This window comes from Lytechinus variegatus, chromosome 2, assembly GCF_018143015.1.
Source record: "Lytechinus variegatus isolate NC3 chromosome 2, Lvar_3.0, whole genome shotgun sequence".
Lineage (NCBI taxonomy): Eukaryota > Metazoa > Echinodermata > Echinoidea > Temnopleuroida > Toxopneustidae > Lytechinus > Lytechinus variegatus.
Window position 1 is genome coordinate 11,732,445 of NC_054741.1, and position 13,290 is coordinate 11,745,734.

The following is a 13,290-nucleotide window of genomic DNA, read 5'->3' on the forward strand; positions in this document are numbered from 1 at the left end:
ATGGTAAAGTTAACATATGAATAAGTCTTGATGCAATAAGATCCAGACAAGTGCATTTAAAATGTCAACACTATCAAAGTGCAAATTGATATAGCCTTGTGGATGACATAAACATTCATCAATGAAGATATCATAAATCAAACTTATGGTATCATTCTTGCAAGATATGAGGTGAATATGAACTTTCATTTCATATTAATGAAGAGGATTTCTTGCACATAAGTTTAACTGTCTGCACAATGATTTGATATTAATAAATAAAGAGAACAAAAAAAATTACAAAGGAATTTCTGAAGTATTGGGTAAACTACAATTGAGAAAGCTGATAATACTACAAATTTTTGGCTATAAGTCAAATCCCTGAAAATAAATATAGTTAAACAAAGGTATTTATAAATTAGTTTGATCCATATAGAGTGCATTATTTCATAGCCACACCAAAAAAAAAAAGACTCAAGACCATTCAAAGCTACAACATTTCAAATGACATTGATTGAACTGAAGTCAGTTTCGTTGGTGTGATGTAGCATCCAATTTAACAACAAAAAATGATGGGAAAAATAGAATAGGAATTTTGTAAATATCATCCTCTGGTTATATGATGTTGCACTTTGCTATATAAAACATCTTTAAAAAAAAGAAATCTTAAAAGCCTACCCAGTCACCAAACATATTAAATGAAATTGCACTCATATGCTATCACTTAGGCTACAGCAATATAATGATGAATGGTTTAAACATGACATGTATATATAGGTTTACACTATTTTTCTAACATAATACATGCAGGTATGAGAAGTAATGCCATTTAAAAAAATAAATTTGGTATAAACTGAAGCAAACTTTAGTGAAGAGAAGTTTCATGATTTGAACTGAGCAATTTCATCACAATTATCAAAATTTTTATTATGTATTTACAAGAAAATATATACATCTTGCATAAAAATGTTGCACTATTATAAATTTACATTAAAGACCCAGTCTGGAAGATAAGGTGAAATTGACAAATGAGAAATATATAAGTTACAAAGTACAAAATGTAAGTTTTATGCTTATTTCACTAATTGACAGCTGAGCATTTTGCTTAAGAAAAATCAAATTAATTAGTTTTGATGAAAAGGCTTGATGGAGCTTCTTAACAGCCTGAATTACATGACATCACAGGAAGGTTGGGATTCCATAGGTTTATACACATAAAGGATACATTATTTGTTTTATTTCCAGGTTATGAATTTGATTTTTTGTTCCATTTGTAGAGGAAAAATGGCACAAATAAATGTTTTATCACTTTTAAATGTAGGATGGAGGGTCCAAAGTCCAGACACTAAAGCAGATAAAAACATAATCTTTTGCTCTGGATTTTCTCAAAATTCCTGCATTAAATAGCCCCCCCCCCAAAAAAAAGTGAATATTTGTGCTTTGTAATTTTGTCTGATATCGTTTTCCATCAAATGATGAAATATTTATTGCAAAGTTCTTAAAATTACAATGTTGTCTGGACCAACAACTGGGTAATCTGAATTTATAGTGTGTGGTACAAATAGTCACTGCTGACTGAAAGCACAAAACGAAAAAGAAATAAAAAGAAAGGAGGTTAGAATTAACAGTGCAGGAGGAAATGGCAATAACATAGTGATGATACAATTTGAACAAAATAGTTTTGTGGGGGTAATTTCCCCCATCTTTAGTTGCTTTTCAATTTTGTTTAGGTTCTTTCAAGCTGTTGGAAGGTGCCTTCAAGGTTATACCTCACATTATTGGCAAGAATAATTGGAATTAAACAGAATCATGAAATATATTTTAGTAAAATAATTATTTATGAAGTTGTAGAGTGATAGTGTGAGTTGATATATTTTTATATACTGTATATCTATGTACATTTATCTCTTAAGCACATAATTCAGTCACTGTCTTTGGTTAAAATCTTGCTTTACGCAGCTTCAAATGCCTATATTAATGTGTTATCAACTCCCCAAAAGTGTTGGTCAATTTTTCAGTGTAGTACGTCATTATATGATTGTGTGGGTCCTGATATGATAAAAAGCTATTTGTAAGTGGGTGTATTTTAAAATTTTACATGAAAATATATTTCGCCAGATTTTCAACCATAATGAAAATGATACAATAATTCTCTATTCAGTATAAATGGTTTACTAAGCTTTGAATCAGCCGAAAATTTTAGGAGACAATCTCTGTGTGTTTCTGATTAGCAATCACAAAATTTGTAAGGGAAGTGTCTAAAAGATGATTCTAAATATCCTCAAATGTAGAACACAGATTTTCACAAAGAATCAAGAGATGAAAAAAGATTTTCACACAGGTTTGGAATGTTCGATTCACATTAGTGAACATTTACAAAGAATTTGACAGGCTTAAACATTGCAGTTATGTGATTATTACACCTCTTATTTGCTTAGGTTAAAGGCATTAATGTATGTATTCATGTTCAGGCACACAAGTATGTAATATAAAGATAACCGTTGCTGATTTTCCATCTTCTTCAAATTAGAAGAAACAAGAGTGTGCTGAACATGTAGCTCTTCACATACTTTTGTTGTTTGCTGTTTTTGTTTTCTTTACGGTCATTGCGCAGCCTACCAGATTTGGGAATAAAATGTTATATTGCATGTGAAAATTAAAACAAGAGAAATACAACTGTCCAAAATTTTGAATACACAGTGAGCAACTGATAACACATATTTAGTTATTTTGTTCCTCCCTATAAATATGAGAGATATTCTATTCATTATCATCATGATGTCATAGCAATCCCATTAGGAGTACAATTTTATGCTGATACAGACATTACTCTCAACATAACGCAAGTTAAGTAATTAATATTCTGATAATAGCATTCTAATAGTTTTACTGAACTTCGAAAAAAAAAATACATTTTGGATGTTTATTCATGAGGAAATTATTCAAAATATGAACGATCAAAATATATCCAAATCAAATCACGGACCAGATGTAATGTGTGCAGTAGTCATTTTTGAGGGCATTAAGAGAAACAGAGGAATAAATCTGTGAGAAATTCAACACAATCCACAAAAGAATAATTCAAACTTGTTTTTCACACATAAATTGCACCTCTTCCAAATTGCAATCTAGGCAAAACAGACTAATGTTGTTCCATTAACCTATTGCGTAAATAAAATCATAAAGGGATTTTAACACTGAGATTTGCTGCCATTTAAACATCATAGGAGCAAAAATTTATACAGCATAAGACATAACGAAGTAGAAAAAACAACAGTATCTTCTGGTTATGATGTAAATTGCTAACTTAAAAAAATATCCTTTGAAATTACTATTTAAGCAGCTAATAATGCATCAAAGATTTATTATAAATAATCAGTGCTACAAAAAATAAATTATTTGAGGAAGAACACAAGATAAAACTCAGCCTCCATTTACAATTCAGCTTTATATAAACAACTAAATGTATATAAAATATAGTCTTGACCTACAAGAACAAAAAATTACAATGGGGGGGGGACTAAACACACTTTGCAAATTGTGGAGGAAAGTGAACATACTTTATAAAGTATTTAAAATGAAAAAAAAATACAATATTGAATGAATGTTAGTTTCGGGGGAAGTGGCACTATTAATGAAAAACAATTCAATTTGCGGTTAGTCTATTTAAAGATTCATTTCAATGAACTGGACTAATGACCTAACAAACAGTGTGAACTTAGTGCTCTGTATAAAAACAATTCATTCAATCGTTACGGATTTTCTCCACATACCAACTCAAAAGGCACCCGTTTATTACAGCTAAATATAAACCAGGATTAAACTTAACCTACATGTATCTTGGTGAATTTGGATAGTGTTGTTCCGGTGAATCTCTTATGTTGGCAAAATAATCTGACTTTTTTTTATCTTAGACACTTTTGCAAATCAAGGAACAAAGATAAACTAATGCAAACAACATGTGGGGGGGGGGGTTACAAGGACAAGCCTCCAGAAATTTGGAATTGTACAGTAAATGAAAGAAGAGAGTCTTTCTTTTCCTTCCTGCAGAGACAAAAAAAAATTCCCTCAAATTGTCACACACGATTGGGGTGAATTGAAAATTCTATCCTTTATAATACTACTTAGTTTCCTCTATGTGGACTAACAGCTGTAAGTCCCCTATTTTCTAAGCAATAAAGTTTTTTTTAAATATGATATTTATGGCTTCACCCATTAAAATACAACTATAAACCATTTTCCAATATCCAGGTTATAACATATCTATACACAATCTTGCAAAAGGAACCAATTTTGCAAAAGAAAATATGACCCCTATGTAAAATACATTAAAGAGTTTTGGGGACATTTATGAGTATCTAAATAATTTTTGGCAAAGATAACAAACTGCCACCACTTGAGCTGAAATATCTCATTAACCTTGTCTGTAATAGCTACCAAACTATAACTAGCCAACTTCTTGTTAATGAAAGCTAAACATTCATATATATTAAGTGCTCAGAAACTTGGGATTTTGCTCCTGTATATAGAGCGTCCCAGAAAAAAATTACACCAAGAATTATCGCTGATTTATCATATTTTAATCATTAATACAAACCTCCTTTTTTTCACTAATTTTTCTCACTCATGCATGAAGATTCGTCTTATTTACAGCACATAAAAGATTCTAAGCTTTACAATGACGGGTAATTTTTCTCTATACTTGTAATTACGATAAATCATCAATAATTCTAGGACGTTGTTTTTGTGGGATGCACTGTGTAAGCACAAAACCTCTATATACATGTAGAAACAACCCGAGAGAAACAAGAAAAACAGGCTTCATGAACAGGTTCCGCAAAAAAAAATGTTTGAATGAGGTATACTTTTCAATGGAAATCAAACTAAGAAGTCATTCTAGACAGGTGGTCCTTCTAAACAGAGGGTGGCTAAAGCAGGCTCCACTGTCAAGCACCGCCCAAATAGATGTCTCTTTTATCTTGGTGGCGTTGACAAAGGGGATATTTCATAAAACAGAGTCTTGTGATTTTCAAATCCTTGCATCTGATTGGCTGACAGCCAACTAGTCAGTGAAAAATCACAGACAAATCATATTATGAAATAATCCCAGTGAATGGCATATCCTCTGTAGCTCCAGGAACAATGCACCAATGGCACTACTACGAAGATTAATCTCAGCTAAAGATCCTATTATAATTCAGTGTGTCTCTGTAAGAATAGAATGAAGTAAAGAGAGATGTTTCAGTAGAAAAAAGATTGAATCATTCAGATCACTCTATCAAATGGACAATCTAATAAACTTATTACCAATATTCTATTTAAGAATAATTCCAAAATGCCACTTTAAAGAATAAATAAGGCAAAAGCGATTTTGTGTCTCGCCCACTTATGAAAATAACCAGAAATATCGTGATTTGCGAGGGCAACAGAATTGTATCGAAACTTCATTGTGAAATGACTGGGATGGAATACCACTTGACATAAGAGCCTTGCACATAAACTTTAATATTGACCTGAAAATGACCTCTGACCTTAGCATGTGATCTCCGACTGCAGCATAACATGCAGTTCCCCAAGTTAATCTACCATCCAAGTTTGGTTGAAAAGTGACTTAAGGTTGCGGATTTAGGTGTCATAAGAGAGTCTTGCATGTAAACTTTAACATTGACCTGAAAATTACCTTTGACCTTACCATGTGACCTCCAACTGCAGAATAACATGCAGGTCCCCAAGTCATCTACCACCCAAGTTTGGTTGAAAAGTGACTTACGGTTACGGAGCTATATGTCATTAGGTTTGTGACGGACAGACGACGGACGACATTAGGATCCCTAAGTCTCGCCTTCACCTCTGGTGGGCGAGACAAAAATCAAAATCACTAATTCAGCTGCTAATCATATAATTGTAATCCCTAAGGTCTTACAGGAATTGCTAGAGCTTTATAATTCAAGTGGTCAGTTATTCATCCAGTTATATATGATGTATATTGTATGTACTACCAGTCTACCATACTATTAAAGATAAAGTCGAGCAATGGTAACAACTGAAAACAAAATATTCACAGAATTGAACAAAACTTACACAGAATCATAAAAACTATTAATAAGAAATAAATATCTTTTTGACCATTTTTTCATGAAAATGGATAATTACAGATATATAAACTTATAAATACATTTATCAATTAAAATGGTTCAACAAGCAAGTGTAGATCCATGTTTAAAACGATGAAAAGAATGAGGCATTCTATTTGATTTTGTTGAATTTCTATGTATAGATCTACAAGATATATAAAACCTATTTTAATGTGACATGAAAAGAACATACCGTTGATTGATTAGGGCAGTCACAACCACTATTTTCTGATGGATGCTCCACAAGCTCCATGCCTTCATGGATTCTAGGTTCACCAACTTGCCTTGATGCATATTCCTGCCAAGATAAAGAAACAAACGATGTCACAAACATTATCACAATGATATCAGTATTTACACTATATAAGCACCACATTTCAGAATGTATGACACTGTGCTTTTGGTATCAGGGCAAACATGCATGTTGCTACATAGATTCAACAATAGACTATTACAGCATGCAAATAACAAATGGCAGACATTGACAACACAACATACAAGAACCAACAACAATGCATTCAACAGCTGACAACACAGCATACAATAATTGACAACATAAATAATAATAAGAAAATATATAGCGCCATCTATCTAGAAATATTCTATTCTGAGGCGCGATGTTATTATTATTATACTACTACCCCGGCTTTACTGGGTTGAGTGCAGCACAGTGTGGATAAATTTCTTTTTGAAGGTAATTACGCCATGGCTGGGATTTGAACCCATGACCCTCTGTTTCAAAGTCAGAAGACTAATCCACTGGGCCACAAGGCTCCATAAACATAGCATACAATAATTGACAACACAGCATACAATACAATAATTGATGCGTGTGGGTAAAAAGCGCTTATCTATTTCACACTCTTTTGACTTTTTTGACTGAAATTTGTATTTTTCCCTCTGTAAAATTATCATTTTTTTGTTTCAACGTTGAAAACAGTGTGGTGGGGTTTGGGGGTAATGCCATGGGTAATCAATATATGGCACCACCACAATGTCTGACTCATTCATTAATGGACTGGGGATGGTGGCTCAACTTACCCTGCCTTCCCATCCTTGTCAAAACATCTAATTTGGTTCTTTCAGGACCAAACATAAACCCACAAATGAATTCTGTACAATGATTGCCTCTATACTAAAGTTTTTTGTGTTGTGTTCCATGTGTGCTCACTCAAGAATGACCAAGCAGATAAATTTCTCTTTTTTGCCAAAAAAAATAGCCAATGAGCATGTAGCCAAGTCATATGGCTCAATATATTTCAGTATGAAAATTAGCCATTTTCATTCAGGGGGAACTTAGTTTTTTGTCACGTTTATTTCAAGGGACAGGGTCCCCTTGTTGAAAGAAATCATTTTTGTCTTTATGTGTCCTTACCTCTAAAACTTTTAAATAATAACAGTAGACATTGTTGGATGTAAGGTTCTCTCGCACATAGTTCTTCCCATTCTCAGCTATTGTCCTTGCCTGTATTGAAATAATAATATAAAGAAATATTCAAAATACAGTGAAACCTGTGTGTAAAGAACACCAAAGTGGGACAAGAAAACCAGTCTTTATGAGCAGGTGATCTTCATACAAAAAAGTTCACTTTTGTGTGGATGGGGAATACTTTTCGTGGGAAACAAACTATTTACATAGGGACAGGGTTTCAAGCTAATCTTCTTGACGTCATTCACTGTCATGAAAAGTCCATGACTTTTTTCAAGACTTTGAAAAACGTGATATTTTTATCATGGGAAAAAAGAGCAGAACTTGAATTTGAAAAAGAGGATAACTAAACCCACAAAGGTTGGTCTAAATAAAGATTCTTAAAGGTAAACGTGCCCTTGACCCGAAAGCTCTATTACCTCAAAAAATATCTCTTAAAACAAATAATCTGTTCAAATAAATCACCACCCACTTTGACAAAAAACATTTCTATCTGTTGACCTAAATAACCTCTTTCCTTTTGTCTGTCAAAAAGAAAAAAAATGAATGAAATAATATTTAATAACGCCTATTTGCAATTTTGGAAATAGGCCTATCTCTTTCAGTCCTATTCTACTTGCAAGCATTCTCCTTTTCTTAAAGCCTGGATTAAGTTAGGTGACATACAAATTTTGAAGTTTAAGATTTTCTTTGTTAGAAATATATAGGCCTATATACCACAATACTCTTATCCTTTTGAAAAAACACAGGATTTCATCTAAAATCTGATTTTTAAGGGCAAAAATTTATGAACTTTCTTAATCTACCTGTGTCAAACCCCATGACAAAAATTCTCATTTTCGTATAAACTATTTCTAAAGGAAAAAATGGGACTAAAATTTTAGGACACTATCTCTGTATAGCTTTGTCATAATTTGTATGAAAAATGATACAATAACCTATATTTAGAAGATATTGGAAAACTATTACCCAGATGTAACTAAATCTGATTGATGGAAATTTCCAGATTTTCACAAATAAGCAGATTGGAATATGAGAACAATAGGCCTAGCTCAATATAATTCACATTTGAAAATTTTAGACAGATGTAAAAGACTAAGTTCATGTAAATAGTAAGTTGATCTGAATGAAAATAACATAAAAAGTGTATGTAACTATTTTGTGAAACTTAGCAAACTTAAAAGCCTCAAATATATCTTCTAATCTTGATGAAATTTTCAGATGAGTGCTTCTACACGTGACTGAACTGATTATCCTCTTGGGTTATTTTATTCAAACGGAATTCTTGTTGGAGTGGACTTGGCCTTTAAGTAAAATCATTTAGCGTGAAAATATGTCAATGCTTGTAACAAGTCAATATAACGGCATGCATGAACTACAAGTCATCAGACTATAAAATTGGTACAGTTAGCTGTATGGTAGGGGGTCCGAAACATAGTGGTGATAATACAAATACTCTGTAAAACTAACAACTTAGGAAGTATTTACATGTCTTAATCAAAGTGATTAATCAATCAAAATTTATTGCTCATTGGGCCCCGTGATTTAATGATCAGTGAAATGGTTTTAGCGGGAACTTCTTCAGGAAAATAAATGTGAACAGGGTTTTAGACTCTTATATCCAGGGATCTGCCTCAAAAGAAAAAGTTTTAATGCATCATACATGTACGTGCACAGGCCTTTATCTATCTCTTTTTTTCTACGAATCTAACCTGACTATATAAATAGTGAAATGACATTAAGTGTAACGTTATTACGCTGTATTAATTTGTTTTTGCATCCTCCCTCTAGCGCTTGTCATGCTCTGGTAATTAGGCATTAAGAAAATAAAAGAATAATTCAATGTTTACGGTAATCATGGTTGACAAGGAACGGCCTTGAATCATTCTGCATAGTGCACTTTCATATTTTCTTTAGTATATTCATGAAGGTGACTTTCATCTTTTCATAATCAATCTTTTAATCTGATAAAAGAAAGCACGAAGATCAAAAAGTTTCTTTTCATGCAGCCACACCCTATTTGTTTAACCTACTGATCTTCCTACATTTGCAATTTCTCTTTTCATTTATGAAATCAACCTAGCATGACAATACGTCAGAGCCTATTCAGTAGGAAAATACAAATATACCAAAAATTTATCATCTGTGAAAATAGTATAATAAGATCACAAATATGCATTGAGAAAAATTGAAGTTGGTATGAACATAAAAGTGCATTCACCATAATTCACCCCCTTTTAAAGATTTTGCACTCTTGAAATTATTCTTATACCTCACTATGGCAACACTGATTGATGAACAAAATAATCCCACGTTTAAATTTACTTGAAGTTTATGGTTGAGTAAATTATACCTGAATCATATCACAACATTTATCAAATTTTCAAAAGTAGAATCCTAATCTCTTATTCCTACGCTCACACTGTTTCTGAAAAGAAATACACCTTTGTTTGAATATTCAACCACACCTTTGGACAAATATACATTTTCTCACACCATGATGATACCCACTCAATGTATATCTCCTATAAATGTAAATAAGTCAGCTAATCAGTAGACTAGGTGTATTTGTCTCATATTTACAGGTCAAGTCCACCCCAGAAAAATATTGATTTGAATAAATAGAGAAAAATCAAACTGAAAATTTCATCAAAATCGGATGTAAAACAAGAAAGTTATGACATTTTAAAGTTTCGCTGATTGGTCTCAAAACAGTTATATGCACAACTCAGTGATATGCAAATAAGAGAGTCGATGATGTCCATCACAACACTCTTTTGTGTTTTTTATTGTTTGAATCATACTATATTTCAATTTTTACAGAATTGACAATAATGTAAAACTTGACTGAACCACATTTTAAACAAATGTGAATTCCACATGTTCAGGGAGGAATAAAACTTAATTTCACATGACAAGGGGGAGAAAATAAGAATATTTCACATAAAAGAATACAAAGGAAATAGTGAGTGGGTGACATCAACAGTCCCCTCATTTGCATACCGACCAGGATGTGCATATAACTGTTGTGTGAAATTAAGCAAAATTTCAAAATGTTTCTTACTTTCTAACTTTATTTTAAATCCGATTTTGATAAAATTTTTAGTGTTATGCTTGTTGGATTTTTCTCTTTTTATTCAAATCAACTTTTTGTTGGGGTGGACTTGTCCTCTTAAGAAAACCAGGAATAATTTACCCTAATCAGAAAATACCACTACCAGGTAGTTTTGGCAGTGTCAAAGCAAAGTAGTCGTAATATTCCCGAAAGAAAATACTATGTACTTGTCAAAATGATGAGAACTTTCGTTGGGGGATTTTTTTTCCACAAGGTTGGAGGTATTCATGCAGTGTGAAAGCAAATTATGAGAATTTCCTCAACGCAGCAAGAAGCAGGGCATACTGTGGCCGTCATGAGCTAGTGAGTTAAGTTGCCTGCTAATCAGACCATACTGCACATGCTCGCAACTTTGAGAACTTTGGTAGAGTCTTCTTTTTTTTAGTAGGTGTGAATGCAGAAAATAATTATCAGGTATTCTGGAGCATGAACAAGTTCTCATGATCTAATGTGTATTCTGGTGATCAAGGCGGTCTGAATACACAGATCAATGCAAATACTGTAAAATCACTACACTGTAAAATTGATTGTGACATAAATATGATTTTTATTGGCAGTTGCCCAGAAAATAATTTGGGCAACTGCCAATATAGTCCACATCGAAGATAATTGAAGAATTTACGATAAGAATCAAGACATTCTCATTAATGACTGCTTTCTAAATCAAATTATTGCAGAAAAAATATTCACATCAGTTATGTGGCAGGAACTGATTCTTTGAAATGCCTGTGGCTAAATCCAGGGTAGAAATATCAACGTTTTTTTGGAAGCATATACAGTAAAGTGATAATGATACAAGTACAGAATACAGGGTTCCCAGCTTTTCAAGAAAACAAAATTTTCCCCTGATGAAGTTTAAAATTCCCTGATAATTATTTAAACCCATTACCAATTTCTAATGTTTTCTAACTTGTTGCAATGAATTACATGAATTATTTTCAGTATAAAAACAATAATGTAAAACTAATTAGTACCTCCGTAGTCAGTCATTCAATGGATGTTGTTTTCATATGAGTCTGACTACCTTTCAACTTTTAAGCTGATCAAAATTCCCTGATTTTTCCCTCATTTCAGGCATATTTCTCTGATTTGAGGTATTTTTAAAAATCAAATTCCCTGATTGTTTCCTTGGCTGGAAAAAAAAAGAAAATAATTTTCCCTGATGGGCTGGGATCCCTGGAATATCATGAAAATTTAGATTATTAATAATTTCATAATTACTCACAGACTCATCATTCTGCATTGCCCATTCAATCCTCTCCTCTAAGTCACTGAGGTCCTGCTTAAAAGGAATGTAGTGGACCCAGGGTTCAAGCTCTGCATAGAAGTGCTCATAGTAGATGGAGTCGTGCTTGAAGACGGTACTATCTCCTGCAAGCAGATAGGGGAGCCTGTATGCCGCTACTGTGCCATCAACATTGATCTGGTACTTGAACTATTTAAGATTGAAGTAAAAAAAAAGTTATTGGTTAGTATGTTTGTTCTGATGAGCTTATTGTTGAAGGTGAACAGGAATGACTGGTATGGTGTAAAAAGTTGTTGCATTTCAGACATAGAATTAACAATGGACAAACCTGTTGTGTACCAGGATCATCAAGAAAAAAAATTATTACACAAAAAAAATCAGTGGAAAGAGTTGAAAGTAATCAATAAAGTAGACTACTATTTTGAAAGTCAACTCTACATGATATCCATACAGGATAAGCAGGAAGGTAACAGCTAACTCCCTGGGATAAACATGGTGATATTCGCACATTTATTTCATTTCGTTTCATTTCATTTATTTCCACAATAACAGCAAAGTAAATACATTTTTTTACATTTCAATTCCACCTGAACACCAAACAGGTCAGAACTGCATCAATATGATCCTACATCAATCACTTCCATGAAGGGACATCAAACTATATATGAGGTCAGTCCACAGAAGCACTTGTGTGATGACCCTTCAGTGGGTTACAGGGGTCAAACACTTAACCCTAAGTTTATTGATGGCAGACTTCCATCTGCTTCTTATCTGCACTAATTCTAAACCTTGGAGCATGGACCTACTAGGTCCATGCTTGGAGATACTATGTATCCATGACTAAACTTCCATGTCAACGAGTGATAGCATGGCCTAAATGAAGGGGGGGGGGTATTTAGTACAAATGTATGATACATAGGCCCCCTATGTGCCGCGGCCGGCAGAGACCCCAATTTTCAATCTAAATTTCTGTTCCATAGCATCACCAATTTAGTGCCCGCTAATACATAGTTACACACTAAATTATATGAGCCTAGGTTATTAAACAGAAAGTTATCGCGTTTACACAGACTTCAGAAGGGTAAGATGTAAACATGTCAGTGTGACCTTGACCTTTGACCCTATGACCTCAAAATCAATAGGCTTCTGAGATCCATGCTGGTATTATACACACCAAATTATATGAGCCTAGGCCAACTTAAAGGACAAGTCCACCCCAACAAAAACTTGATTTGAATAAAAAGAGAAAAATTTCAACAAGCATAACACTGAAAAATTCATCAAAATCGGATGTAAAATAAGAAAGTTATGACATTTTAAAGTTTCGCTTCATTTCGCAAAACAGTTATATGCACATCTCGGTCAGTATGCAAATGAGGGAACTGAT

At 33.1% G+C, this 13,290-nt stretch overlaps 1 protein-coding gene across 1 annotated transcript in view; it reads right to left on the minus strand.

Moving 5' to 3' along the window:
* Positions 1-4,852: 4,852 nt before the first annotated feature.
* The window catches only part of LOC121407323 (protein O-glucosyltransferase 2-like), a 42,686-nt gene continuing 34,248 nt past the window's right edge, over positions 4,853-13,290 (minus strand). The window contains exons 7-10 of the mRNA XM_041598360.1: positions 11,883-12,092; positions 7,489-7,578; positions 6,307-6,411; positions 4,853-5,187 (exon numbers count right to left, since the gene is read on the minus strand). Of these exons, the coding sequence (XP_041454294.1) occupies positions 5,170-5,187; positions 6,307-6,411; positions 7,489-7,578; positions 11,883-12,092 (423 nt within the window). The 3' untranslated portion in view covers positions 4,853-5,169. The remainder of the gene's footprint in view (positions 5,188-6,306; positions 6,412-7,488; positions 7,579-11,882; positions 12,093-13,290) is intronic.